This window comes from Hippichthys cyanospilos, chromosome 1 (assembly GCF_059441005.1).
Source record: "Hippichthys cyanospilos isolate Australia breed blue-spotted pipefish chromosome 1, RoL_Hcya_1.0, whole genome shotgun sequence".
NCBI lineage: Eukaryota > Metazoa > Chordata > Actinopteri > Syngnathiformes > Syngnathidae > Hippichthys > Hippichthys cyanospilos.
Window position 1 is genome coordinate 5157828 of NC_142369.1, and position 27602 is coordinate 5185429.

Here is a 27602-nt window from a genome sequence, read left to right on the forward strand (position 1 = left end):
TTCACGATTTAAAGTTGATATTTGTCTTGCGATTTTCTTCCTTAAATGTAGTGATTTTATGTACTTATTTTTCTCTGAACAAAAAAAAAACTCAGAAAAGGATCGAATTTACGCTTTTATGTTGCTTTTCATATATGTGTAATCAAACGTTTATTGTAGGTTTACCTTGCTATTTTCTTGATATATAGTCGGACCAGACAAAAAAAACTATTTTATGTACTTAAAAAAATAAGCAAATAAACAAACAAATAAATAAAAATGTGAATAACGTCTGTCCTTCACAGTTTTCGTTTACTGCGGGTATATTTGGGAAGATCACTCCGCGGTAAATGAGGGAACGCTGTACTCATTTTCAGTTTGTCACTGGGCGATGCGTACGGCCAACCCGGAAGAACAATTTCCCGCCACTTGCGTTTAGTGTCCCGTAAAAAATGTTCGTCCAAAAAAAAACACGCTTTCGGAATCCACGCGAAAATAAATGAATGATCCTTAAATGTTGACACGTATTGACATGACTTTTGCCTCTGTGTCCTACAGTATGTCCGGATTTCATGCTAAAATCGGAAGTGGCCTCTGCTTGATACGTTTGATCAAGTGTCCAATTTCCCCACCAACCGTACGAGCAAGTCGGGGCCAGGTTTTTGCCGCCAATCGTCGTAAAATCGCCTTCGATATTCGCGAAGGGGCTCCGCCAACGGCGAAAAACAAACAAAAACCGCAGCCCAGTCCTCGCTCGCAACAGTGACGTCACCGCGCAGCCATTGGCTGAGCGCGTGGCTGGAATTGGACTGGGAAGAAAAAAAGGAAAAAGAAAAGCGATCGCAACAACAACAAGGACTGACGGCGACCGAGAGCACCCGAGAGCACCCGGGCGGCGACGACGACGACGACAGCTGCCGGTTCGCCGCCGCCACGCTTCGACTTCTTCCCCCAGCGGGCAACCGGTGAGCAAAATCGTCTTTGGGCTTCTCGCGAGGTCCGGTCGCGGCTTCGCGGCAGCTTCCGCCCGGCACCAACTTTCTTTTGTTCGCTCGGGGAGAACACGTCCGCGTCGAAGGGCGCGTTTGCCGGCCAACAAACGGCGTCTGAACTACCTTTGGAGCGGCCGGTCGATCGATGGACTCTCGGAGCGTTAGCCTTGTTGTTGCCACTTTCTTGCGACTTTGTCGCCATCGAGCCCAGTTCGACTCGCTTTCTTGTTCTCTTTCCCGATTGGCCAGATGTTCCGATGGCCGCAAACTTCAGCATATCCGACGGCGAGTCCGACCCCTCCGAGGAGCTAGAAGAAGGGGCCGAAGGCCAAGCTGCCCCCAAGAAGGAGCCGGAGCAGGAGCAGTACCTCCGCCAAGGCCTCCGCCTCACCCTTCCGGAGCTCCGAATCGCAGGTGACACCATTCGGAAACCACTATCTTTCTCATTCGGAGCCGACCCAAAGCAAAACGCTCTCGTTCAAAAACAAACAAATGACTCTTTGCAGAAAATGTTCTTGACAAAATAAGGCTCGGGGTTGATTATGCAATATTCACACGAGCAAAGAGTTCTTTTTATTAGTTTACTATTATGGATAACCCTTATTATTTCGCGGACCCCTGCAGTCAGGCCACGGACCCACAGGGGACGGCAGACCCCACTTTGAGAACCGCAGTCATAATACCCTGGCCAGCCCATTTAAAAAAAAAAAAAAAAAAAAAAAACTTCCGTCTTACCTTTTTTGTCCAGCCACATCGGGCCGGATCCGTCTCAACTCGGAGTCCCACGCGTCGGCGCTGTCCCGAGACGAGGAGCTCCAGGCCAGGGCGGAGGAGGAGGCGGGCACGCCCACCGACGGGGCGCCCTTCCGGGGGCGCTCCAAGTCGGCTCCCCCCGCGCTGTGGGCCGCCAAGAAGTACGGGCGGCAGCTGCGGCGCCTTAGCGACGAGTTTGACAGCCTGTTGGACAGAGGGGTGAGAAGCTGCTTACCTGCCACATGGAAACCGACTGCTGGTTGCCATGACTACTATTTTTCAATGGCGAGCACACGTGTCAAAGTCAAGACCTGGGGGCCAGCTTCAGCCCGCCGCATCGATTTATGCGCCCGTCAAATTGATGGTTTGACTTAAAAGTTTCTGGCTAAAGGACCAAATTTGCAAGTTTTTTCAACTTTTACAATTTATTTATTTTGTTTAGAGGGGGGGGGGGGCATTTCAAAGGTTTCTTTATTTATACCTTACGGTAAATTTTCTTTGCCAGCAGAAACTCGGCCGTCCAGATTAACACACACAATTTTTTTGCCACAAAGCTTTTTTCCAATTTTTTTTCGAAGTATTTATTGCCGTATGTTCGCAAAATTAGAGTGACAAACATACAAAATGTATTCAACAGTATTTCTTTTTTTTTTTCCAATTGTCACGTCTATCATTTATTCCATTTAATATTGGGAGCAGGTTTTAGTTTGCCTAAAATCACAGGTGTCAAACTCATTTAATTATTATTAAATATTGGTCCACAAAAAATAACCAGCATGTCGCGTCGGACCAGCTCTCAAAAAGAAATAATTATAGATAAATGTTTGTTTAGAGAAAAATATTCAAGATAAAACGTCCTCTTTTGAGATTACAGGAGAGATCTATTTACAAAAATAAATCATTAATTACTCATAAAAAAAAAAATCACTCTTCGTTATTATGGTGGAAACACTGCCATCCATTGGTCACAGTTATGACTACAGTGCTCAACTGTTGATATTTGGTAAGCATTAGTCAAGGGTGTCAGCTAGCCTCCATATAAAAAAAAAAAACAAACATATTTGACCTGAATTCTATGATTTATTTTTGTCATTACTATTTTAAAAGGCACTGAAAGAGCTCAAACCTCAAGGCGCAGCAAGCCACTCTCACCTTGTTTCACTTTTTGACTGCAGGAGTTGAAGTTGAAGAGCGGCGGCGGCAGGATCCACCATTCCAAAACCTGGTGGAGCTACCTGTTCAGCCACCAGGAGACTGAGGGCGAGAACAACCACCACGACAACCACACCCATCGCACCGAGTAGCCGGATGGGACCGGCGGGCGGGGCTCCTCCGGGCCTGCAATCAGACGCGGCCATGCGGACTCAGGTGTCTTTTCTTCGACTACTTTTCATGCCGATTTGTTGGGAAGCGGGCAACAGGTGCATTTACCGGATGCGGTCTTACGCGGTTGGTTTCGCGCCAACACTATGCAACGCGCTGTAGACGTCGGACGGGGCGGACCTGAAAGTCCAGCCGCTTCCGCTCGTACCGTGGCACCAAGGCGACTCAACAATCATCAAAGTCCTACAGGCGGCGCGCCAAAAAGCTTTTCCCTTTTCAAATTAAGAGCAAATAAATTGTAATAACATTTTGCTCATTCGCGCTGTAGCGCAGGTGTCAAACTCGAGTCCTGAAGGGCCGGTATCCTCTAGAACACAGGTGTCGAACTCCAGTCCTCGAGGGCCGGTATCCTACATGTTTTCAAACCTTTTCCCTCAAAAAACACCTGATTCAAATGATTGGGATCATTTCGAAGCTCCCGCAGAGCTTGCTAATGAGCTAATTATTTGAATCAGGTGTGTTGGGGAAAGAAAACCGGAAAACATGCAGGATGCCGACCCTCGAGGACTGGAGTTCCACACCTATGCTATATAGTAACGGGGCGGCACGGCGGTAGGCCGGTTGGCGCGTCCACCACACATGCGTGGGTCATGGGTTCGACTCCGGAATCCAAGAAGCTTTTTGCCGCATTTTGCGCGCTGCCGTGCGCAATCAGGCTAGGGGAGAACAATCTTGTACACAGACAATCTCAATCCAATCTTTTGTGGAAAGACGGAGCAGGAGCCACTTTGTAAAAGCACAAATCCATTTTGAAATTGTGAGAAGGCTGTAAATATTGTTGTGGCGGCGGCGGCGAGCGCCGTCACGTGACTTAACACTGGATCGAGATGTGTTTTTCTTTGTTCGGAAGGCCACTCGAAAATTTCGCCTTGATTTGTATGCGGCGATGAAATATGACCGTGGCTACGTTATTCTGTCTTAGTATAGTTTCTTAAAATGGAAATCAAGACAATCTGACTGGCTCTTTTTTTTTTTTACATACAACCACATTTGTATTTGAATATTATTGTTCTAGTTGTGTGATTATGATGACATGGAAAATAATATCTAACCCCAGAACTTCTTTTTAAAGAGTTTATACAGTAAACGTTGCTTGATTTTATTTTTGTAACTATTAAGATGTATGACATGTTTGAGAACAAGAAAGAAGTGTCAAGAAAACAGTCAACCTGCGTAAAGCGTGGAGGGAAATCATGTCTGCCGCCTTAAACTTCAACGCATGTTGACGCTCAAAAGAAAAAATGTGCAGTTTTGCAACGGTATTACTTGAATATGTGTGGAGATTTGATTTTTTTTTTTTCCTTTATCTTTTTTAACAGGCATTTTCTTGATACAACTGTGAAATTTCTTATTCCCCGATGCTGTCCTGAATAAATCTTGTTCGGAACTACAAGGTGGCTTTTGTTCTTTCCGGTCGTACAGGAAACATGTAAGTTGGGCCTAGGGATGGCCCGATTACATCCCATCTGCTGGCAAAAATCAGAGGGGAAAAGATAGGGTTTTACTTATTTCTTTTTTTGCGCTACAAAGCAGCAAGAATAATCCCGTATGGACAATATACTGTAGGGCGGGGGCGTCAGGCTCATTTTTATGGTGGGCCACACTGTAGTCATACTTTCTGTCAGAGGGCCAGAATACATTTTTAAGTGTGTTCCTAGCACACACTTAACTCAGAAGGACGCAATGAAAAGGAAAAAGAGGAAGCAGAGAAAAAGGCAAGGAAGGCATGTGAAGGAAGGAAGGATGGAAAAGGAGAAGAGGGAAGAAAAGGAGTGCGAAGGGAGATGGACGGAGAGAAACAAAGGGAGGAAAATGTGAAGGATGTGAAGAAAGGGAAGAGAAAAGGAGGAAGGAAGGACAGAAAAGCAAAGGAAGGATGGAAGAAAGAAATGAGGAAGGAAAGAAGGAAGGACAGAGTGAAAAAAAAAGGAACCAATAAATGTGAAGGGTGGAAAGGAAAGGGAGGAAGGAAGGAAGGAAGTAGGGCAGTGATTTTCAAACTTTTTTGGCCACCGCCCCCTTCACCGCCGGGCCAAAATGCCAACGCCCCCTCTTTACCCCTTTCCAACGAACGCTAGAACGACTATATTGCTAAATGTCTCAAGAATTGGTTGATTCATCAATCACAAACAGTTTGAAGACTAAAAAAAACAATTTTAATAAACAAAAAAGGTTATCATTTATTCTTCAATTACAACACCTTGAACTGAACTTGAAATAAATTGTAAAACTGAACGAGTAACCATTAACAACTGTCCTGCCTAATGAGATGGGTGGGTTTGGTGCATTGCAATCAGACTGTCAACATCAGGATGAAGGTTTGTCAGGAGCAGTCTCAGATCACCGCGCTCTGTGATGTTAAGTTTGTTTCTTTGTTTGGTGAGGAGCCTTGTCACAGCGCTGAACCCCCTTTCAACCAGGTAGGAAGTCGGAAAAGCAATGAAAAACAACTTGATGGCTTTCCATAGGGTTGGATAGCGTTTTGGGATCGCTGTTTGCATCCAAAAGGCTTGGTAAGAGGTTTTGAACTTTGGTTTCAGATCCTCATCATTTTGCAAACTTACAAGTTCCTCTTCTAGATGGGTTGGCACTTCTGTGCTGGGTTCAGTGAACGGATCGATCACCCAATCAGGGATTTCAAGAGAAAATATGTCGTTAAATCTGACTGACATATCTCTGTAGAGTTCTGCTAAATGAGCGCAGTACACGGCAATGTCATCGTCCTTCACTCCCGTTTCCTTCTCCAAGTTAGACAAACAAGGAAACTGACGGAATTCGCGTCGTCCAAGGTTTCTGCTGTAGAGCTGTAATTTTGAGAGGAATGCTGAGAGGACGGACTTGGCTTTGATTAACGAAGTCTCATCACCTTGCAGCTGCAAATTCACTTCATTGAATTTGTAAAACATTTCAGTGAGGTAAGCAATATCTGTCTTACTCGATTTCAGTTTGTCGTAAAGCTCAGGATTGGGTTCTTGAAAAAAATCCAGAACACTGTTAAACAGTGTGTAAAACCTTTTTAAACAGTTACCTTTTGACAACCACCTAACTTCTGTATGGAGAAGCAGGCATTGAAAATCTTCGTCATTTTCAATACACAGCTGATGGAACAGTCGAGAATTGAGAGCATTTGCTTTGATTTTGTTGACTGCAGTAATCACAATAGATAAGGATTTATTTAGCTTCTCACTCAAATTCTTTGCCACTAAGTGTTGTCGATGGATCACACAGTGAACTGTGAGGACTTCCGGAACAGCTTTCTTCAAATAACTTAGAAATCCACGGTGGCGACCAACCATGGACGGGGCGCCATCTGTAGCACATGAGATGATGTTTATAAGTGGAATGCTTTTTCCCTGGAAATAGTCCTCCACAGCTCGGTACAGTGATTCTCCTTTGGTATCTGTTTCCAGGAGACGTGCAAACAATAATTCGTGACACAAAGATCCATCCTTGATGAAGCGTACATATGCAAGAAGTAGTGATTGATTTCCCGGAAGAGTGGATTCGTCCAATTGCAAACTAAACTCAGTTGTCATCAACATCTTACAGAGAGTCTCTTCGACGTTTTCAGCCATTTTGTCCACTCTTCGTTGAACTGAGTTGTCACTGAGAGGAATCGATTTTATGATTTGTTCAGGAGATTTGTGCAAAACTGTTTTAATAACCTCTTTAACTGCAGGCAGAATCAAGTCTTCTCCGATAGTGTGGGACTTGCCGGCTTTCGCTATCAGCAAAGAAATGTTGTAAGAAGCCTTCAGACCGTCATCTGAATTTTTCGATGAGGAAATAAACATATTCATTGTTTTTCGCTTCAGAAATTGATCTCGAAGAGTTTGAAAGAACGCCAATGTTTTACCGGATTTATTGGGATGAATCTTCTGTAAATGTTCGAGGAGCCTAGACGGCTTCATTGCTTCATTTGAAAAGTTTTTCTCACAAACCAAGCACATGGGTTGTTGCGGATTGGTCGGTGATTGTATAAATCCATACTTCAAGTACTCTACAGAGTATTGCCTGCACTTCTTTTTCGATGTTCCTGAAGCTGCCATGGTTATCCCTGAAAAAAATGCAAACTGTTTTTAGAGCCAAAAAATTTCGTTTTTAGATAGCATTGAGCTTACCGTCTAAAATGATTTCTGTCGTGATGATGAGAAAATCGCGCACGTATAGTTGCTTTCTGGCAGCTATAAAAACTGACTTGCATCTGGAGAGAAGCTTAAATAAATAGAAGACAGGCGCCTCAGATATTATTCGCTAATTTCGTTTCTTTAAATAGACCAATGCGCAGTTCACCTCGAATCATAAAAATTGATAGCTGATGCATTAAGCCGGTCGCTGTGCGCATACGTCTGTGGTTAAGCGTTGCCGGCGCGCTATTGTGTGCTCCTCTGCGGCTGACTGGATGGTGGTGGTTTCCCCAGTCGCCTGCATCGACGATAAACTCGCGACAGTTAGTGATATACGGTATATGCGCGCTGCTCGTGAGCGCTCGAGCAGACAACGTTTCTTGTTTCAATAAAGCTTGTTTTTTGTCGACTTTTTATTACAGACAATCAATTTTTCCGGTCTTTCTACAAACACCAACGTCACATTTCAATGTAATTGCTCAATCGCCCCCCTTCACTATTTCAACGCCCCCCATTCGCCTGTTTATTCGTCAGCGCCCCCCTGAAAGTTCACACCACCCCCCGAGGGGCGGTACCGCCCACTTTGAAAACCACTGAAGTAGGGAATAATGTGAAGGAAGGGGAAGAAAAGCAGGTGGAAGAAAGGGAGGGAGGAAGGGGAGAGCGATTGAATAAGGGAGGAAGCAGTGAAGGAAGAAAAGGGAGGGAAGGGAGCAGTGAAGGTAGGAAGGGATGTAAAAGAAGGAGAAAAGGAAGAAATAAAGGAGGAAGGAAAGTGAAGGGACGGAAAAGGAAGGAAGGAGAGAAAGGCGGAAGGAAGTAGGGAAAGAAGGAACTAAGAAATGTGAAGGAAGGAAAGAAGAGCGGAAAGGGAGAGGAATGGGAGGAAGGAAGAAATCAAGGAGGAAAGAATGTGAAGGAAGCAGAGGAAAAGCAAGGGATGCGAATCAAGGAGAGGAAGGATGGAAGGAAGAAATAAAGGAGGAAGGAATGTGAAGAAATGGAGAGGGAGAAAGGAAGGAAGGAGAGAAAAAGGAATGAAAGAGGGAAAGAAAGGAAGAAATAAAGAAGGAAAGAATGCGAGGAAAGTAAGTAATATTGTTTTTAGGTTCAGTCTTGTGGAAAAATGGCGACAAAACAGATGTTTTTTTTGGCTGGCTGCGGGTGGATCGTTTGGGGTGGATTTGAATGTCATTCAAAAGAGAATTACAAAGACATTGCTTGTGTTTTATGCAAGGGTGTCCGAGCTTTTGTTTGAGGGCCACAAAACAGAAAACTGGAAGGACACCTTATTTTATTAAACATGCTAAAACCCAGTCTAAACTTCAAAAAAAGTTTTGAAATTTTGCATTTTCAAATTTCACACGTTTTAATCATCATGTGGAAATTTCAGCTTTCTCGTGGTTTTTCCCCCCCTCCATTGATTCTATTATAATATCAAAAAAATCGAAGGAATTTCCATCATTTGTCACATGTTGCCACAAGCGTTAAAAGTGTGAAGCCGGCTCCCATCAAACCACCTGGGAGGGATCCCAGCAGAACTTGTGTCCTCGATCCAAAGCCGCCAACTTGCCCATGTCGCCGTCGCTCAGCGCAAAGTCAAAAATGGCGGCGTTCTCCCGGATGCGCTCCGGGTTGGACGACTTGGGGAGCACCGGCACGTCCTGTTGCACCGCCCAGCGCAGGAGCACCTAAAGGCAACACAAAAAGGCGAATCAACCGCTGATTTCCGCCACGGCTTCCAAACCGCTTTCTTGCAAACCTCTTGAAATATTATCTATCCATCCATTTTCTACAACGTGCTGGTGCCTACGGCAGCCGTTTTTGGGAAATCGGTGGGGGACACTCTGGACAGGTTGCCAGCCAATCATAGGGCACACAGAAATCGATAAAAATGAACCTTTTTTTATTTTTCAAATCAAACTAAATACTCTTAAATTCTACAATTTAGTTGAATTTAAAAGCGCACAAGGAATGTGTAAAACGTACTGTACAATAATAATCACTTTAGCCACAACGTGCAAAAAAAAAAAAAATGGTTGGAAATTAGGGAGGGTCGTTTCGCTCTAAGGGGGGTAAAGGAAAAAAAATGAAAAGACAAAAATAAATGTGTGCGTCACCGACTGCACTCAAAGCCACACCATCCTCCTCACTTCAAAATGTAATATCGGGAGCGGCCAGAGGCGGCGCCAAAAAAACAAAGATCAAGCCAAACAAAGCACAAATGAATGAACTGATAAAAACATCCATTATTTCAGGTGCGGCCCATGTGCCCTGGTACCAGTTTATCCACAGGCCGGTACCAGGCCATGGACCGGTGCTTGGGGAACACTGGTTTCGCGAACATTTATAGTAGATATGGACCTCCTCTTGAAAATATAAATTGTACGTAACTATAATTTAGTGATTTTCATAACAAATGTTTATTTTATATATGTATGGAGAGGGCTGATGCCACTTAACAATGAGGGGTTGAAAGTAAATATAGATTTATATTTATATTTGACAATGTCATGAGCCTTTCAGTCAGCCCAAGCGGAGTGATGATAAGGCAAGGGATGGATACGGTGCGTCTTTTGGGCGGGAAAGTACGGTAGTCAAGAAGAGCAGAGTTTGCGAGCGAAGCTCTCACCTGAGCGGGAGTGCGCTGGCAGCTCTGGGCCACTTGGACGACCTGCGGGTGCGCCAGGAGCTCCCCCCTACCCAGGGACGTGTAGGCCTGGAAGCACACCCCAAACTCTTGGCACACGCGCCTCAGTTGGTCCTGCTGCTCCAGCGGGTGGAACTCCACCTGCGGGACGGATCGGCGTCAAACGCGGAGAGAGCGGCCGAGGCGGATAACGTGCGCGCGTACCTGCAGCACGGCGGGTGGGACCTTACAGCTGCCCATCAGTTCCCTCATGTGTGCCGGCGTGTAGTTGGACACCCCGATGGCCTTGAGTTTCCCTTGAGCGTGCAGCTCCTCCAGCGCGGACCAACTCTGAGCTCTGTTGCCTGCCGACATGAATTTTGTTAGCGTCGCCACACAGGCACGGGGAGAACGTGCAAACTTTACACAGGAGAGCCGTGTGGATAACATAACAGCAATGTTCTCGCCTTGCCGGGTGGGTTCTCACCGGGCACTCTGGTTTGCTCCCACATTCCAAAAACATGCATGCTAGGTGTAATGCACACTCCCAAGTTGCCTTATGTGTGATTGTACAGTAAGTACGAATGGTTGCTTGTCTGTGTGCCCTGGGATTGGCTGGCAAACAGTCCAAATAGTCCTCGGCCTATCAGATGAGAGGTTATAGAAGGATGAATGGATGGATGTATGGATGTGTAGCGGGTGTCATTTCAAGATTCATGTTTTGTCAGATGCATAACACTACACAAAGAAATTCCTATTCTGTTCACTTTCCTGAGCAGGCTTACTGTATGAACATTCCGCACAATAGAGCAAATAATAAAGTAGGCAATAAAAAAAAAACAGTAATAGGGCAATAAGGGCAGTGACAATGAAGCACTAATAAAGGAATAGACTCATATTCGGAACATATTATGGAGTAAATGGCAGGGGTCAAAGTCAAAGCCACATCATTTTATGTGGGCCGCAAAATACTAATTTGACTTCATGTTTCTGGCTAAAATACCAAATTTGCAAGTAGTCTTTTTTTTTGTGTTGGACAGTTTTTACCGGTCTCTGATTTAAAAACTAGCTAAGTGCGTGACACCCACAATTCAAATTTATCCAAGCCCGCTGACAGAAACTACAGAGACCACAATGTGACCCACAATAAAACTCGAGTTTGAAACCCTTGCTTTAGATTCTACAACACAGGAGTCAAACTCAAGGTTCTGGGGCCAGATCTGGCCCGTCACATCATTTTACAAGGCCCGGGAAATACTGCTCTGACTTCAAGTTTCTTGATTCTTTTTTTGTTCCCTATCTGTCTTACGAACAGTTCTTGCCAGTCCCTGATCGAAAAACTAGGAAAGTGCGCGACAAACACAATTAAAATTTATCCAGGCCCTCCGACAGAAACTACAGAACTACAGTGTGGTCCAAATATCACGTAGTGCAAAATATGATGTAGTTAGCAGCTTTCCTGCACTTTTAACGCTAGGTCACGAAGCGCAAGTCATAAACGGCCTTGGCCCTTAAGTTCGAACAGCCCCGTCTTAGGCCAGTCCACCTAGGCACCTGGGTTGTGCGGGTCAGTCACATCAAGGCCCCGAGTGCCAGGCCAGTGGATCAGGTAAAGGTCGATGTAGTCCATGCCGAGGCTGGAGAGGCTGTGGAGGACTCCTGCCGTGGCCCCCTCGCCTTGATCTTTGGGGCTCAGTTTACTGCAGCGGGCAGAAGGAACGCTTCGTCAACATTTGCCCTTCCGGTTCTAGCGCTCATACTCAATCAACATGTACAGAGCCAACTCATTTACTTCAAGTGGTTTGCGTAAGTCTAGACACCCCTGTTAAAATACAAGGTTTTGAGATATGAAAGAATGAGACCAAGGTAAATACCGTATTTTGGGGACTTCACGCCGTGACTTTTTCCTCATGATTTGAGCCCTGTGGCTTAAAGGCCATTGCGACTTATCTGCAGGTTTGTTTGTTTTTTTTCTATCTACCAGGTGTGTATTGATTCAAGGTGTCACTGTTACTAATGTTACCAATTTTTCATATGTGTATAAAGTCGTGATGTTTTTACCGAAGGGTTTTGCACGCGTTGCACGCATTCACTAATTAACATAGGTTTGGATTGCCCGTCATACGAGCAATTCGAGTTACGAGCCTAGCCGCTGAACGGATTAAGTTCGTAACACTGGGGCCCACTGTATTAGGTAAGCATCCGTCAAGAGTGACAGCTCCTCTCCATAAAAAAACGTATTCGACCAGAATTTTATTCGAGGGCGAGAAAACACACAGAACAACACACATACCACACACCTTGTGATGAAGACGTCTCCTCTGGTCAAGCCGTATTTTGGCAGGAGCTCCCTGAGGGCGCGACCCAGCTCGGCCTCATTGGCGTAAACGGCGGCGCTATCGAAGGCCCGGTAGCCCGCGGCCAGCGACGCGTCCACAGCTTGGAGCACGACTTCGGCGCCGCACATTTTGTACATGCCCAAACCCAAAAGGGGCATCCGAGCCCCGCTGTTGAGGGTGACAGACGGCACGGAGGAGGCTGAGGAGGACATCTTCGTCTGTGGAGCTGATGTCCTGCAAGCAAGGAGGAGAGTTATGCAAAGGAATTTATGGAAAGCCTCAAGGGTCTCACTGGTCTCATGACAAAAATATAATGAGTGGAGCAGTGTCATGAATACGCCGCCTCACAAAAGTCACGTCGGACAATCAGCTGCCTCATTTAAAGTCAAAAAATAATAGAACAAGTTACAAGTTACTTCAAAACTGTACTGCTTATTTTATGACTTGTTGCTGTCATTGCAAAGTAATAAGTTACATTATAATATTGCCGTATTCGAAATGTAAGGTATTACACTACTATTGCAATACTTTTACATTGCAGCGCCACCTAGAGTCGAAAATCTACAGCCAGTCCTGGTCGGTTTGACCGGAAGCTACAAAAATGTTTCGGCATAAGTAGGACCTTGAGACCTCCAAAAAAGTCAGCAGAGGCCATAGGCTAGGACAGGGCAAACTCCGGCCATTTTCAATTATCGCTCTTCTACTGGTCAGGTTAGAAACCATCTGCATCAGTGTCAAAGAAAAAAAAGTTTACACTAGAATGACTCTCTCTACCCCATGCAACCATATTATGCATAACGTCATAATAAGACAATGGTTTTGGGGGATCTTTTTTTCTTTATTTCTTATTTACAAAAGCTAGCTAAACAGATAGCTAGCTAAACAGATAGTTTGTACTCCTGAGGGAAAGCAAATATTTGCATAGATTTGCAACCCTGTTACCTATAACACTGTTACTGTGATGAACAGTAAATTTATTAATATATTGATTAAATCATGTAATGACAATGGTACCATTGATCTGTAAGATGAACTAATCAATATGATAGTTGATGACCTAACAAATACTATGACGTAGAAAATCTGAAAAGTGAAGGTATACCCTGCAAAAAAAATTGAAACCAAAATGTCCTCCAATTCTGGAATGGCAATTCAAAATAAGGAATGGAAGTCAATCTTTCATATGATAGCACACATAGGGTACGTTGACATAGAACACAATAATCTGTTGGCCTTGAAAGATGATTGAAAATGCTAAATATATCGGCGCTCTCTGGGTTTTGTTTTCCAATAATGCTTGGCACCAAATGTGTTAAAACACATGGTGTGTGTTATTAAAATGACTAAATTAAGCTACTTTTAGATGCATTTCTTCGTTGTGTATCAAATAACACACTGTTACGTTTGTTGGGGGGGGGGGGCAGAAACGAGACAAGTACGAGGCAATGTACCCATGCTCATAGACGCAAAGGCTGAATTTAATGTCGCAACAATAAAACAATTTGAAGTTTCAGTGCTTTATTTTTGTTGACAAAGCTGAAAATTAACTTGTCGAAAAGCCCCAAAAGTCATCATGACTATCTGACAAATAGCTCCTCTCATTTCATTCACGGACGTCCTCACTTTCCTGCTCGTCATTTGCACAAACATCCTCGTTACTCTTCCAGGGGTAATCATTTTTTGATCTGTCCAATTTGTTTGAAATGGAGATCTTCTGAGATGATTTACTGTTCATCTTACTTGGGATGTTCGTTCCCTATGTGACGATTGTCGTGAGAAGGTTGCCCTTTGCCGCTTCGCCCCCCACCTGCCGACAACCATGCCAGCTTGTTCAAGCGCACATCCAAGGGCTGAAGGAGACAAGCAAAGCAGTCTTCTTTTTCATAATGAGTCAAAATTCGTCAGAAAAGAGGCAATAAACTGGCGCTTGACAAAAGTGCCTTTTCCACCTTCTGTGCAAACGCTCTAAAACGGATGCATACTATATTGATTTAGAAGCATATAAAATCATTTTAAGAATTGTAAATGACATGATAGTACTTATTTCACATTTCAATTAATGTTATTCAAACAAAGATTTGGGGATAAAAATGTTCTGTTTTGAGTTATGCGGTTGGAGGTCGAGTCCCTAATATGGGAGTTGAAATGAGGAATAAAAACCTCGACTTGTACTTTTGTTGAATGCAAATGCAAAATAAATTTATCCAGATGTCTCCACAACTAATCGTGTCGAACGCGTCAAAGCGCTGAGCCATTTCGGCGCATTTGCTTCAAACTGATTCAGTGGTTCAGAAAGCTTTGGTTTCTCCTGCAATTACTTCGTTTCACTGTAATTCTCACCGTGCCTTTTCACTCAAAAACGCGAATAAACTTTACGTGACTTTACTCCGTTTACGTGAACTACGGCGATAGTGCTGATAATGAAGTGTATTGGTGCACTACTCAAGTGCATGTCCTTAGTTTCTATCCATCAGAGTCAAGAACTAACACTAGCTGCTAGCCCGGCCGGCACTCTATAGACGTTCATTAGTGTGTAAGTGAAACGGTCTCTCACCTATTTGGGCCTTTTGGTTGATTTCGTCGTTAGAAATGCTGCAAAGAGGAAATAAAAAAAAATTGGATGCGAAAAACACACACGCAGCAGAGGTTGGCGCAGCTTACTCGAAAATCTTCTTCTTCTTACAAATATTGGCGTATTGCGAGCTTTCGGGTACATACTGCCATCCTTTGGACAAACGTATGTATTACTCACGTCCCCGCCTATACAATTTGATGATTACATTTTAATTTACTGGGTAGTTGCCCTCAAAAAATGAAAAAAAGAGCTTCCCCTCACACAAAGAGACACTCGTACTTTATTCTAATGGCATATTATCGTAACTCTGAGCTGCCGCCATGTTGTGTGCGGCAAACAGAAGTAATGATGTCGAAGAAGCAAAAACAAATGTTTTTCTCTTTGCGTAGATAACATATTTCCTGTTACCATCGTAGGTAGCACTGCTACTGCGATAATACATATTGTAAGAAATATGACAGTACATGTTTTTCCTCATTGGATGAAGTGGCAGGCATAGCATGTTGTATTTAGAATTTGGTTTTCTACAACATAATCAACTAGGTGTGAACGGCTGGAACACTTTTTGATATTTTTTTCGATGTTAAAAAACAATTCAAATGAAACCAATATTATTGGTAATACTGATGAGCGTTGTTTTATTGCATACAAATGATATTGGGGGGAGGGGGGGGCAGAATCGTTCTGCCCGAGTTAGCAAAAAAATAAGTAAAAAAAAAAAAAGAAAATCCGAACAGTTTTCTCTTGTTGCTAGGGGAAGAGTCCTGCGGCGCACGGTGCGCTGTTATTGGCCAGGATCCTGCCTCATCACTCAATCAGAGTCCAGCAATTCCTCCGCTAGTTGAAATCAACTGTGATAAGAAAAGATGATCAGAGATCAATCAACTGTTTAAAGCCTTCTTTTGTTAGCTGAATGACGATAAACACCCAGTTATGAATGCCGTTTGCCGTGTTCTCGCCGCTGATTTCGACAAACGCGGTGAACGATGTCAAGTCAAATGTATAATGCCGCGTTTGATGGTTTTCAAAATAAAGGTACCTACTAAGGAAAACATGTTAACGTTCGCATCGTTGCCTAGTGCCTTGCTTGCTAGACTGTCTTTATTACTATTTGAATATACAATTGGAATCTAATAGGAGAACATCGTGCGCATCACGTCCGATCATTTCACAAACAAAGCTTTTGTTTTGAAAGGGCTTCGGATCGTAAGCGGCGCCGTACGGCGAGCCTGACGCGCGACGGGAGCTGATGGCGGCGGAGCTGGCGGAGGGTCTCAGCGAGGAGGCGGGGAATGCTCCAGGCACAGCGAGGAGGCCCCGGCGGTACCTACGTACCGAAACAAAAGCCCGCAGCGAGAACGGATGGAGAGGTACGTGAACACAACGCGTGCTTTTGCGGGCGTGGCGTTCACTGAACACACGCCGTCACGTCTTGACTGATTTGCTCCGAGCCGTGTGCGATTGCGATAAACCTGCGAGCTATCTCTTGTCATGACATCGTCAAAAGTCAGGGGGCGTCAGTGAGTTAGTGCGCCTTCGGTTGTCCTGACAACTGCAGCCAACGCACAGGTTACCGCCAGGGGCAAAATCATCACTGGATGCGACTAAAATATCTACAAAGAAGCTTGAATGAGAGAAATAAAGAGAGACGAGGTGCATTTTTCACATTGGAAAATAATTTGGGGCCCACTTTGAAGAGTGTCACAATGTTGTATGTGTCTGGAAATAATTACAATCTTGTCTCAATTCACTCACAAACGTACATGATTTTAAAACAGGCTTCTTTATCTCGCTATTTACGTTTTGACATTATGGGAGTGAACAATGGTCACACCGTGAAACAAGTACTGAGTGAGGGTTGCCTATAAAGGAAAAATTAAGGTTTGACAATGCAAAAAAAAAAAAAAAAGGAAACAAATACTGGGACTGTACTATTTCATAGCATCGCCTGTCTTTTCTCCCTGCAGGTGGGATCGCCTCTCGGCCACCATCTTGTCTCGTCCAGCTGTCGTGGCGTTCGAAGCATCTCGCTCGTTAGCGTAGCTTGTGACTTCTTTGTTGCTAGCAGGCTAACAAGCCCAATCTCCGAACGGTTAGCGGCTACAAGCTAATGGGATTGTTGGATGGTAACCGACTTGTAGTGACAATCATGGAAGCACAAGTATCGTTGTGCATGTTGAGTGGCTAGCGGGCGCTTGGCACAAGTAGCTAGCGGTGGCGCGGGACTAGGAAAGTGGGCGGAGCAGGGGTGCAATGGAGTACCACTCTGGTGGCAGCCTGCCCCTGTTGGGGAGACCGCGCTACTGCCCCGGCGCCAACGCTAACGGCGGCTACCTGTGCGAGACGGGCCACTGCTGCGGTGAGGCGGGCTGCTGCACCTACTACTACGAGCTGTGGTGTGAGTTGTTCCCAATCACTATCGTGTGGCCTAGAGCAGGGGTTCTCAAACTGTATGGACTCGAGGACCCCTTTTTGGAAAATCACATTTTCCAAGGACCCCCCATTGCAAAGCAAAACAAAAGAATACGTTATTGAAACCAAACATATTTGCATAAGTGCAATATATTTAATCTGACAACCATTACATTTGTTAATTTTCAGCCAAACTGAAGTTTACAAAATAATAATTGCAAACTGCACTCTCCTTCATTTCAAATTGGGTCAATTCCCCCCAAACGGATTGCTGCCAAATATTAGGTGACTTAATAATCAAGATTATGTTGGCCAATTTCACATATTTCTCAATAATTACAATTTAAAAAATATATTAAACTGGTTGAATTGATTGTTTTATTGAATCATGAATACATTCACAATTCAATATAGTTGAGAGTTAAATTAAAGCAAATATAAATAGTTTTTTATTTCCTCTATTTATTATTTCACGGGCCCCCCTGCAGTCAGGCCATGCGACCCCACTTTGAGAACCACTGGCCTAGAGAGTGACTTTATTGTGCAGTTCAAATGTTTCCTGAGTCTTATAGTCTGAGGCGCCTCTAGAAACTCGCAAAGGTTGGCAACTTACATTTTTTTGCTGGTCTGACGTTTGTCAGAGCCCCGCCCACTTTGATGTCTACCGTATTTCTTACAGTTTTGGATGGATCTTTATAAGTTATTAAGATGTCGGCTTTCCCACAAATGAGAAACTATTTTTTCGCTCTGATGTTTACGGCCCACTTTTCATCTTTGCTCCTTTCATCCACACTATCCACCAACTATTTACACTGTACAAACAACAAACATTGAATTGACAATAGCTGCGGCTTAAGTTTTACATATTCACATAAAACACATTAGTAACATGCCACTTTGGGCGTTTTTAGCACATAGTTAGCAGTTGCAGGAACTGGTTGGCATGACCCCAAACTAAACAAGGAAACGTACTTGCTCAAAATAATCCATAAATAAGTGTTAATGATCCTGTGGGCCTGTAAATGATTGCTGGATCACTGGAAATGTCAAATATCAATATTTACTGTTGTCTTCCACTTTTCATCTTTCCTCGTTTCATCTACACTTCCCACCAACAATTTATACCGTCGCGCTAACAAACATCAAATTGACATCAGGCCCGGCTAACATTGTACATATTCACATAAAACACATATGTAACATACCGCTTTGGGCGTTTTTAGCACATAGTTAGCACTTTAGGAATGACATCGCACAGGAAGCACTTGGTATGATCCCAAACTAAACTTAAGTAAACATACATCATCAAAACCATAAATAAATATTATTGCTCCTGTGGACTTGCAAATGATCACTGGAAATGTCAAATAGCGATGTTTACTGGGGTCCTCCACTTTTCATCTCTATTCATTTCATCCACACTTCCCACCAACAATTTACACCGTAGAACTAACCAACACCAAATTGACATTAGCTATGGCTAGCATTGTAGATATTCACATAAAAATGCATATGTAGCATACCACTTTGGGCTGTCGCGTCTGACGTTGCCTATGTTAGCACGTTGTTAGCACTTCAGCAATGACATTGCACAGGGAGCACTTGGCATGACCCCAAACTAAACTTAAGTAAATTTACACGCTCCAAATAATCCAGAATAAATATTATTGCTCATGTGGACTTGTAACTGATCCCTGCAATGTCAAATATAAAGGTACAAATTAAAGCTCTCTCTGCAGTCTTCACCAACTCACCAGCAACATCCTCGAGGCATATTGGCAACTTCAATTAATATGAATAATTTAAAGGGTATAAGAGCATTTTTTAAAATTATTCTTTAGATGACATATTTTATGCACTAATGTAATTGTATTATCTATTTGCTACTGTTTTTATTGCATTTGTCTTCATTTGATAATATTAATATAAAGGGTATAGGAGCAATTTTGGGGCCTTGGAACGGATTAGGCTATTTACATGGTCGGTGTTGAGAGGACAATGTCCGTCCGGCCCGCGCAGGGTTCTGGCTGCTGTGGACGGGCCTCATCGTGTTCAGCTGCTGTTGCGCCTATCGCCACCGGCGAGCCAAAGTGCGAGCGCAGCAGCAGCAGCGGCGCCAGCGAGAGATCAGCCTGCTGGCCTACCAGGGCACCGCCTCCATGCTGGACCTGAGTAAGTGGGCCGCCACGCAGGCCGCCTCGCTCCGCCGCGCCCCACGTTGACGTGGTCCCTGCTGCACCTAGGTTTCCTGGCCTCGCTCAAGCTGCCGTCGTACGAGGAGGTGGCGGCGCAGCCGTCCACGCCTCCGCCCCCCTACAGCTCGGTGTTCACGGCGCCGCGCTACCCGCAGCCGCCTTGCGTCGCCGACCCCCACCTGCTCATGCAGCACGACCCGCTGCTGCACCGCCCGCTCAGCGACGGACCCTCCTCGCTCAGCTCGGACAATAGGTGCGTAGCTGTGGCCTTTGACTCCCCTCCGCCAATCACACGGCGCTGGGTGATCACCTGACGGAATCTTGCCAAAGCCAGCCAGGGTGATAGGTAAAACAGAAACGCAATAGGCTGTGGCCAGCTTGGCTCGACCCAATCCTTCTTCAACAGCGGGGGTCCATCTGACCTCAGCCATCAGGCTTTGCTTTTGTGTAATTGCACATCAACGGCACCAGGTAAAGATGCTCACAAAAAAGATAGCAAACAAGAAAAAGAAGCAAACAAGAAACAGGACACACGCAAAAAAAAAGAAGCACAAAAAAAGCAAATTAGAAAAAAGACTGAAATAAGAAAACAGATACAAACAAGAAGAGAAACAAACAAGATAAAAGAAGCAAACAGACGCAAACAAAAAAGGAAGCAAACAAGAAAAAAAAAGCAAACAAGAAAAAGGACACACGCGAGAAAAAAGAGGCAAACTAGAAAAGACACAATCATTAATAAAAGACAACTAAATATAAACCCACTTTCAACAAATATCGACTTGGCTTTTTACAAGGTTTGTACTGGTAACAGGTTAGTCTGAAACAGGGGGATAAAAAAGTTTTGTTCTAACATATTAATTGTGACCGCCGCTATTGTGGCTGTTTCTTCAGTCTGGTTTGTCTTGTCTAATTGACCGCATTCTTAGTAAATTTCCTTGACAAGCCAGGTACAGTCACTAAAACCGCCGAAAGGCATCCAGAACCACCTGACCGCCCAAGAGAACCAGATGGTTTCAAAACAAACCTCCTTTTTTTTTTCCCCTGCAGCTCCAGCTGCTCCTGTGACTCCTGCTGCCCGTCCTCTCCGTGTAGCTCCTCCCCCTCCGCTCCCCTGACCTATGAGACAGACACAAGCCACGCCTCTACCCCTAGCGAGACGGCGGGGCTCGCCCTTGATGTCGGCGCGGAGAGCCCCCCTCAGGCTCCCCTCTCTCCCAGCTCCAACGCGGCCGTCGGCTCCCCCCCCCTGGCGAGCCCCCCGCCGGCCGTGCCCGGAGAACCCGATTCCGCCCCTGGGAACGCGGGGTCCCCCAGGTGCGCTGGCCCCTTGGCCCCGGTCCCTCCCTCCACCGCTCTCCTCCTGGACGCAGTCCTACCCGCCCAGCCCACTCAGGCCCTGCCCAAGCAAACACTCTTCTCGCCATGCGTGGACGTCCTTCAAGCGAAACCGGAAGAAGAGGAGAACGAGGACGACGTGGACGCCGACGAGAGCCAGTACCGTCACCGGAGACTGACGGGCGACTCGGGCATCGAGGTGTGCCGCTGCCGAGTCCGGGACCAGGAGGCGCGAGAGGAGGTCGCCGAGCCAGAGGGCGGGGCTGGGGAAAAAAAGGCTGATCTCCACGACAGCGCGGACTGTCCCTCCAAGTGCGCTGCCGTACCGTCCCGCCTCCCCGAGGAGACGGTCGATGTCGTGGTCGTCGTGGAGATGGCGTGACGGACAGATGTTTAGCAGGACTGTCACGACGCGCTCTGGCCATCTATCTTCATTTCTCGTAGGCTTCTCGATCGGATGTGGACACCGACCCTATGCAGGTGGATGCGATCTGATTGGATTTGGACATCACCCGACTGAAGCAACAACACAACCTACCGATTGGACACAGGGGCGCAGATGCTTTCTGACTGGACTTGTGTCTCAGTTGGACTTATAAATATCCCGATTGGAGATGAATGTGGATTCCAATCATGAGTTGTACTCACTCCAGTTTGGACATGGACACTTCCTAAATGGACACTGATACGTCCTCTTTGACAGATACAGTCCCAAAATGAGTGTGGACGCTTCTTGTTTGGACATGGATGCCCGCCCTAAATGGATATGGACACTTCCTGTTTGCACATGCTCACTTCCCAAGCGGACATGAAAGCTTCCTCTTGGGACATGGACACTTGCTGTTGTACGGTTTACTTGAGAGATAGGTGAGTGGAAAATAAGACTCCACTGCACCCATCCTCTGTGTGCTAAATGTGGTGCTTTTCTTCTTTTTTAGCTGAGGGACTGAAGTGCACAGCACCCTCTGTGGTGGATTACTGTTACTACACCTAGCCAACTTTGTAGCTCTCTTCTTTCTCTTTTTCTGCCTTTTTTCTCCTGTCACGGCGCTCAACTGGATGTTAAATCCGCTGATGCAGTGCTAGCAAGATGCCAGCTTCCTCGGAGCTATTCACCAGTAGTCACCTTGAAAAAAAAACAACGGTAGCGAGTAGGGCTGCTAAATGAATCGAATTTTAATCGCTATCACAATATCGGCTGCCATGTTTAATGAAGCCAATCCGCGGCGATATTAACACTTAAAAATGCAGCTACCGTACATCGAATCAAGCGCCTTGTCATTCTACCAGGGGGCGATGTTTCCCACACGTTTGCATGACGAAAGCCTCTGCTTTTCTCACCCTAACATATTATTTGCCAGTGTGAAATGGCATTGAGTTTCCCCCCTTATTACTCATTTATGCAGTTCAAGCTGTCAATTGAGATCCATTTAAAATAAAATCTGATTGGCACAAAGTTGGAATAAATTCTCTTTGAAATGACCAATAAGGACATTTTGAGTGCTAATTGATGAAAATTTGCTTCAAAGTAAATAATGTGCTTGGTTCAAAGTAGGCTTAATTTTTTTTCATTTGGTTTGCATTCAGTAAGTAAGTAAGCTGTGTTGCCCCTGTGTGCCAAGTTTTTGCCATGTCTTGGGTTTATTTTTTTTCATTATTTACGTTGTTTATTTATTTTAATATTATTTGAAAGTATTAAGCCTTGAAGCTTTGATTATAAACTGCTTGTTTAAATACGGGGCAATTAATAGACATGATGAATAAATGGGATGAATAATCACGATTTCAATATTGACCGAAATAATCCTGATTATTATTTAGGCCATAATCGTGCAGCCCTAGTAGCAAGAGTTGTGCCTGATCTCTAATATTGGTATTTGTCGATCTGTTTTTTGCCCTGGGGGCTTGTAAGCCGCATCACGACTTTTACGCGTGGACAAGTTGCTTTTTTTTCTCCGCCCATAACTACTATCCTGTGTGCGTGTTGTGACGAGGCGCTAGCAAAGCCAGTTCTTATTCTAGATGAATTTGAATGTGGTGTTTTTGTGCGTGAGCTGTGCTAAATAAACGGATCATGTATGCAACTTGATGGTTTATCGAAGCGGTGGCTACAAAGGACAAATAGAGGAAGACATAGCGACCGCTCAGGAGCTCCAGCTTCCCGGCTCCGCCCTCGGCCTGACGGCGAGCTTATAAGGCAACGGCTGCAAGACCACGCCGAGACGCCCCTGAAGGTTTGGAAGGGAAGCCCCGTCCGGCAGCACGAAGCTCATCCGCTGGAGCATAGAAGACAAGAATAGGAAGAGCTCCATCCTGGCCAGCGATTCGCCCACGCAGACGCGAGGCCCTGCCCCAAAGGGCAAAAAGCAGGGGGGTGTGACCCGCCTGCCCTGTTGGTCAAGGAAGCGATCTGGAAAAGTGTGACGGCAACTTCTAGGTCCACCTTTGGGTCCCCTTTTTGCCGCATTAAGCCTGCCTGTGTTACCTGGCTGAAACAGGTCCGGTCGGGGCCAGTGGTCAGGGTGGTGATGGATGGCCCACATGTTGACCAAGACCCGAGTCCCGCGGGCGACAGGGTGGCAGCCGATGCTGTGGCGAGAAACCGCCTTGAGCCAGCAGCCCGGAAGGTGCGCGCGCACCGTTTGACGTACCTGCTGTCCGTCATTGCCGTGTGGGGGATCAACACGGGGCTCACCGGCCGGATCCGCATGCCCTCGTTAATGATGCTGTCCAGATATGGGAGCCTCCCGCGGTCGGCTGCGCGCACGGCTCGTTGGCCCACTGCCTCATGTAGCTCCTTCTGCGCCCTCTCCTGCACCTGCCACATACAGTATTTGCACCGGTCCAATTTGCCGGCTCTCCCAGCTATGGTCCAACCTCTCATTCCCCAAATATAAGATACTTGTGTAAAAGATCTTAGCGTGTATAAGACACACCGACGCTTTGGCAACAATGTAAAAAATGATAGCAAAACAGAATAATCTGTTGCAAAAGTCTTTTTATTTTCATATCGTTGTTTCTTATTCATTCATATCAGTAAGATATATACCGTAATTCCCCAAATATAAGTTACACCAGCCCAATTTACTGGCTCTCCCAGGTATGGTCTACTGCATGTAGCCGACCTCTCATACCTCAAATATAAGGCACACTTGCGTATGAGACACACCCTCAATTCTGAGGTCAAATTCTGGTATTTTCTATGCTACCGTGTATAAAGCACCCCAACACTTTGGCAACAATGTCAAAACTATTGCAAAACAAACATCTTTTGCAAAAAGTCTTCATCTTTTCTTGTGTTCGTATAGATAAGTTATATACCGTCATTTCCCAAATATATGTCACATCTGTGTACGAGACGTATCCTTCATTTCGGGGACAAATTATGGTATTTGCTATGTTAGTGTGTGTATAAGACGTACCAACACTTTGACGATAATGTCAAAACTGTAACAAAACAAAAGAATCTTTTACAAAAGTCCTCTCTTTTTTTTTCTTGTGATCACTTCTGTAAGTTTTAAATTGTCATCCCCAATAGATGAGACGCACTCTTGATGGTGGGGTCAACTTCTGGTATTTTCTATGTTAGCCTGTGTAAGACGCATCAACACTTTGGCAACAATGTCAAAACTAGCATCCCTCCAAAATACCCGGCACTCGCAAATTTTCAATTTGTAAACTCAAAACAATTTAGTGTCGCGCTCAGACGAATTGTAAAACAACGTCTTTTTCGCAGCCATCTCACACCATAGAAACGCAGACATTTTTCTGCCGGCTATATGTCAGGCCGGATCCCGGAACCCGCGTACCTCGGGGTGATGCAGTAGGTAGGCCAGGATCCACAGCAGCGTGGTGGACGTCGTCTCCACGCCGGCTCCGAAGGCCTCCGCCGCCGTCATCAGCACGTGGTCGTCCGTAACGGTCGCCCCTTGGGTCCCGGGTGAACCTTGACCCTTCAGCAAGGCGTCCAGCAGATCTCTGGGCTCGCCTTCGCTCGGCGCCGCCTGGAGACCAGACCTTGCTCACCGGTGGGAAACCGCCACCGCATCCCCCTGCCGTCGCGCACCTTATGCTCGAGCAGTTTTTGCTCGAGTAAGCGGTCTCGCATGGCGACGCAGGCCCGTAGCTCCCTCAGGGAAGCGTTGGGGAAGACCTGCGAAGCGGCGCGAGCGTGTGAGGTGGGAGCCTTCCGCCGGCGGGTGGACTCGTACCTGCATCCATGGGAAGATGTCCACCAGTCCTCCCCTGGCGATGGTCTGCACAATGCCGTCATTGTAGCGCATCACCTCCTGCAGTTCTCCGTGCCCGTGCGTGTAGGCGGAGCCGAACACCAACGTGCACACCACGTTGGTGACGGCAGTGGTCAGCGCCAGCGACGGGTCAAAGCTGTGCCCCTCGCTGGACAGCAGCGCCGCGCACAGGCCGTCCACCTCGGACAGAACTGGCAAAATGTCATGGGCGGCGCCCCCTTCAACCTCACGTCTTAACCCGCCCCTTCTTGGGTGTGAATGTGATTGCAGCTGGACGCGCGAGATTTTGAATACAAAACGAATTATTATAATAATATAATAATAAACCATTATGATTACAAATTGTGAGATGCATTTTAATAGGATTTATGGCATTGATTTTCCTGCCATTTTTGCAACATTCTGTTGAGCGGCGCTCAAACTGTCTGCAAACAGAAATTTCTTTGACTTGTGTTTGACCTCAAGACTGTAGGTGGCAGTAGAGACTGCTTCACGGCTGTGTCTTAAAGTGTCATGATGACTTCGCGGACTACAAAAACAGACCGTACCATTTTTCAATTTTTTTTGTAAGCGTTAATAAATTGAACCTACATATGTATGGATAGAAGTGATGTTACTGAACTAATTTGGGTCGTCGAAGGAAAATAAATTAAGATAAAAACATTGAAACATTCAGGAAGGCGACCTACCGATGTCCTGCAGGCGGCCGCTCCCTTCTCCAAACAGAGTAAAGGAAGCGTGCACCATTCGCCGATGCAGTTTCCACAACGGCGAGTAGTCGCAGAAGGCGATGTCTTTCCCGCCCCGGGTCAGCAGATCTGTGGTCACCTACCAATGGAAATCCAAGTTGAGCTTGCCGGCAAAAGCCGAGCCGCCAAGGGGCTTTGAGAGACGTCACCATGCTGGGGCGTCCGGCGAAGTCCCGCCCCCGCCGCAGCAGAACTTCCCTGGCGTGCTGGTGGTCGTTGACCACCAAGGTGCGATGCGGCCCCAGGTAGAGCTCAAACAAAGGCCCGTACCTGCCGGGCACGCCGCCAGCTTTAGCCGGGGCGGCAGAGCGGCGGTCGCACCGTTTGCGCGTGCTGGAGCTCTTACTTTCGGCCCAACCGCAAGAAAAGCAGGTGCGTGGGTGCGCCGCCCCTCATCCAAGGCAGACTGCCCACCACGGGCAGCCAGGGGAGGCCTGGAATCTGTCCGGAACGCTGAGACAGCACCGCCAGGATGGCGAGCGCGGCGACCACCAGAAGCGACGGGACGAGCGGCCAGACGCTCGCGGGGAAGACGTAGGACGCCATGGGGAGGAAATGAAGGTGGAGGCAGAGCAGCAGGACTTTTAAAACCCGCGTCTAGAGAGACCTTGCACAGGTCCAAGGTTGCGTGCGCGTTGGCGTGTCCGCCGACCTTGCTGATAGCCAATGTGGACCATTGGATGCTCGGGCTGGAAGTTGGATCACTGCAAAACATGTTGGGGTTAAAAAAAAAAAAAAGACTTTAAACATGCCATCATTGTCTGATTTATTAACTCTTTCAGTGCCAAGTGTTATCTGAAAGGGCAACCGATGGTGCCAGCCAAATTCAGGCATTTTGACGCATTTTTCATGTCGGAATAAAGTATTGTATGACTATGTCATCATTGGTACCATAAGAAAGATTGGAGTCCATTCTTTACCTAGAAAAATAAAGTCTATATTCTATTCCGTTCTTCAGTAATCTCTGTTTGAAAGGTCATTTGAGTGACGTCAAGATTTGTCAGTGCATCTCTGATAGTGGGGTGCAAGGTGATGACTTCAGGGAAACGGCTTTGTTTTTGTCGTGTCATTGTGATAAAATAAGTTTTTTTTTATTTTTTTTATCATTTTTCTATTTTAAAGCACTTTGATGCACTTGTTACTTTTTTAGACTAAGCTCTAACCCGTATAAACACTTTTGAAAAAATTGGAAAAAAACAGCTGTTGAAAGTTGATTTATTAATTTTAGAAAGGATACAGGTTTAGGCATACTTATACAACTTTTACAGATATTATCCTTTATAGTCAGTGCGTCGAGTGGGGGGGTTCTCTTTCATCGGGGGCTCGGCAAAAAATAATTGAGAAGCACTGAGCTGTGTGAAGATATGATTTCTGCACAACAGTGACTTTGACACACACACACACACACAACTTTTATAGATATTATTATTTATAGTCAGTGCTTCGAGTGGGGAGGTTCTCTTTCATCGGGGGGCTTGGCAAAAAATAATTGAGAAGCACTGAGCTATGTGAAGATATGATTCCTGCACAACAGTGATTTTGACACACACACACAAAAATATAGTAGCATCTGAAACATCAGACAGCAAAAGTCCTTCCCTTCGATAAAACATGAACAAAAACATTGAACATCAACATTCATCTCGCCTTAGGGATCATTCCCATCATTATGGTAATTCATATTTTCACTTCAATATTCTAATATTCACATCCAATGGGAGATTTAACATTTCATATTTCGAGCTTTCCCATTCCACATTCACAACATTTAACTCATTCATTTCACCTTAGGGACGATTTCCATCGTTCCAATAATTCATGAATATTAATATTTTCCCATACTTCCATATCTTTCACCTATAATTCATTCCCAATGGCATATTT

General features: G+C 45.6%; 4 protein-coding genes across 6 annotated transcripts; 2 read left to right on the forward strand and 2 right to left on the reverse strand.

Annotated features, from left to right (window-relative positions):
- Window positions 1-783: 783 nt before the first annotated feature.
- On the forward strand, window positions 784-4500 carry LOC148428749 (uncharacterized). The gene is made up of 4 exons (XM_088418441.1): window positions 784-944; window positions 1221-1385; window positions 1720-1943; window positions 2900-4500. Exons 2-4 carry the CDS (start codon window positions 1229-1231, stop codon window positions 3026-3028), a joined length of 510 nt encoding a protein of 169 aa, XP_088274567.1. The 5' UTR covers window positions 784-944; window positions 1221-1228; the 3' UTR covers window positions 3029-4500.
- Window positions 4501-5240: 740 nt separating this feature from the next.
- On the reverse strand, window positions 5241-14869 carry LOC148428750 (uncharacterized). 3 transcript variants are annotated; one of them, XM_088418440.1, is made up of 7 exons: window positions 14757-14869; window positions 12164-12436; window positions 11418-11563; window positions 10089-10228; window positions 9867-10025; window positions 8755-8925; window positions 5241-7164 (listed from the first exon to the last, which is right to left on the reverse strand). In XM_088418440.1, exons 2-7 carry the CDS (start codon window positions 12412-12414, stop codon window positions 7159-7161), a joined length of 873 nt encoding a protein of 290 aa, XP_088274566.1. In that variant the 5' UTR covers window positions 12415-12436; window positions 14757-14869; the 3' UTR covers window positions 5241-7158. The 3 variants fall into 3 exon arrangements, with proteins under 3 accessions (XP_088274566.1, XP_088274564.1, XP_088274562.1); XM_088418438.1 differs by adding an exon at window positions 13943-14052 and having other exon boundaries at window positions 5241-8925; XM_088418436.1 differs by having other exon boundaries at window positions 5241-8925.
- Window positions 14870-16011: 1142 nt separating this feature from the next.
- On the forward strand, window positions 16012-22803 carry LOC148428751 (uncharacterized). Its single transcript, XM_088425990.1, has 5 exons — window positions 16012-16147; window positions 16745-17175; window positions 19209-19361; window positions 19433-19637; window positions 20432-22803. Exons 2-5 carry the CDS (start codon window positions 17031-17033, stop codon window positions 21099-21101), a joined length of 1173 nt encoding a protein of 390 aa, XP_088282116.1. The 5' UTR covers window positions 16012-16147; window positions 16745-17030; the 3' UTR covers window positions 21102-22803.
- cyp17a2 (cytochrome P450, family 17, subfamily A, polypeptide 2) lies at window positions 22799-26530 on the reverse strand. The gene is made up of 9 exons (XM_088425957.1): window positions 26065-26530; window positions 25868-25988; window positions 25659-25797; window positions 24931-25160; window positions 24786-24872; window positions 24529-24723; window positions 23371-23537; window positions 23205-23308; window positions 22799-23129 (listed from the first exon to the last, which is right to left on the reverse strand). Exons 1-9 carry the CDS (start codon window positions 26262-26264, stop codon window positions 22864-22866), a joined length of 1509 nt encoding a protein of 502 aa, XP_088282083.1. The 5' UTR covers window positions 26265-26530; the 3' UTR covers window positions 22799-22863.
- Window positions 26531-27602: the final 1072 nt, after the last annotated feature.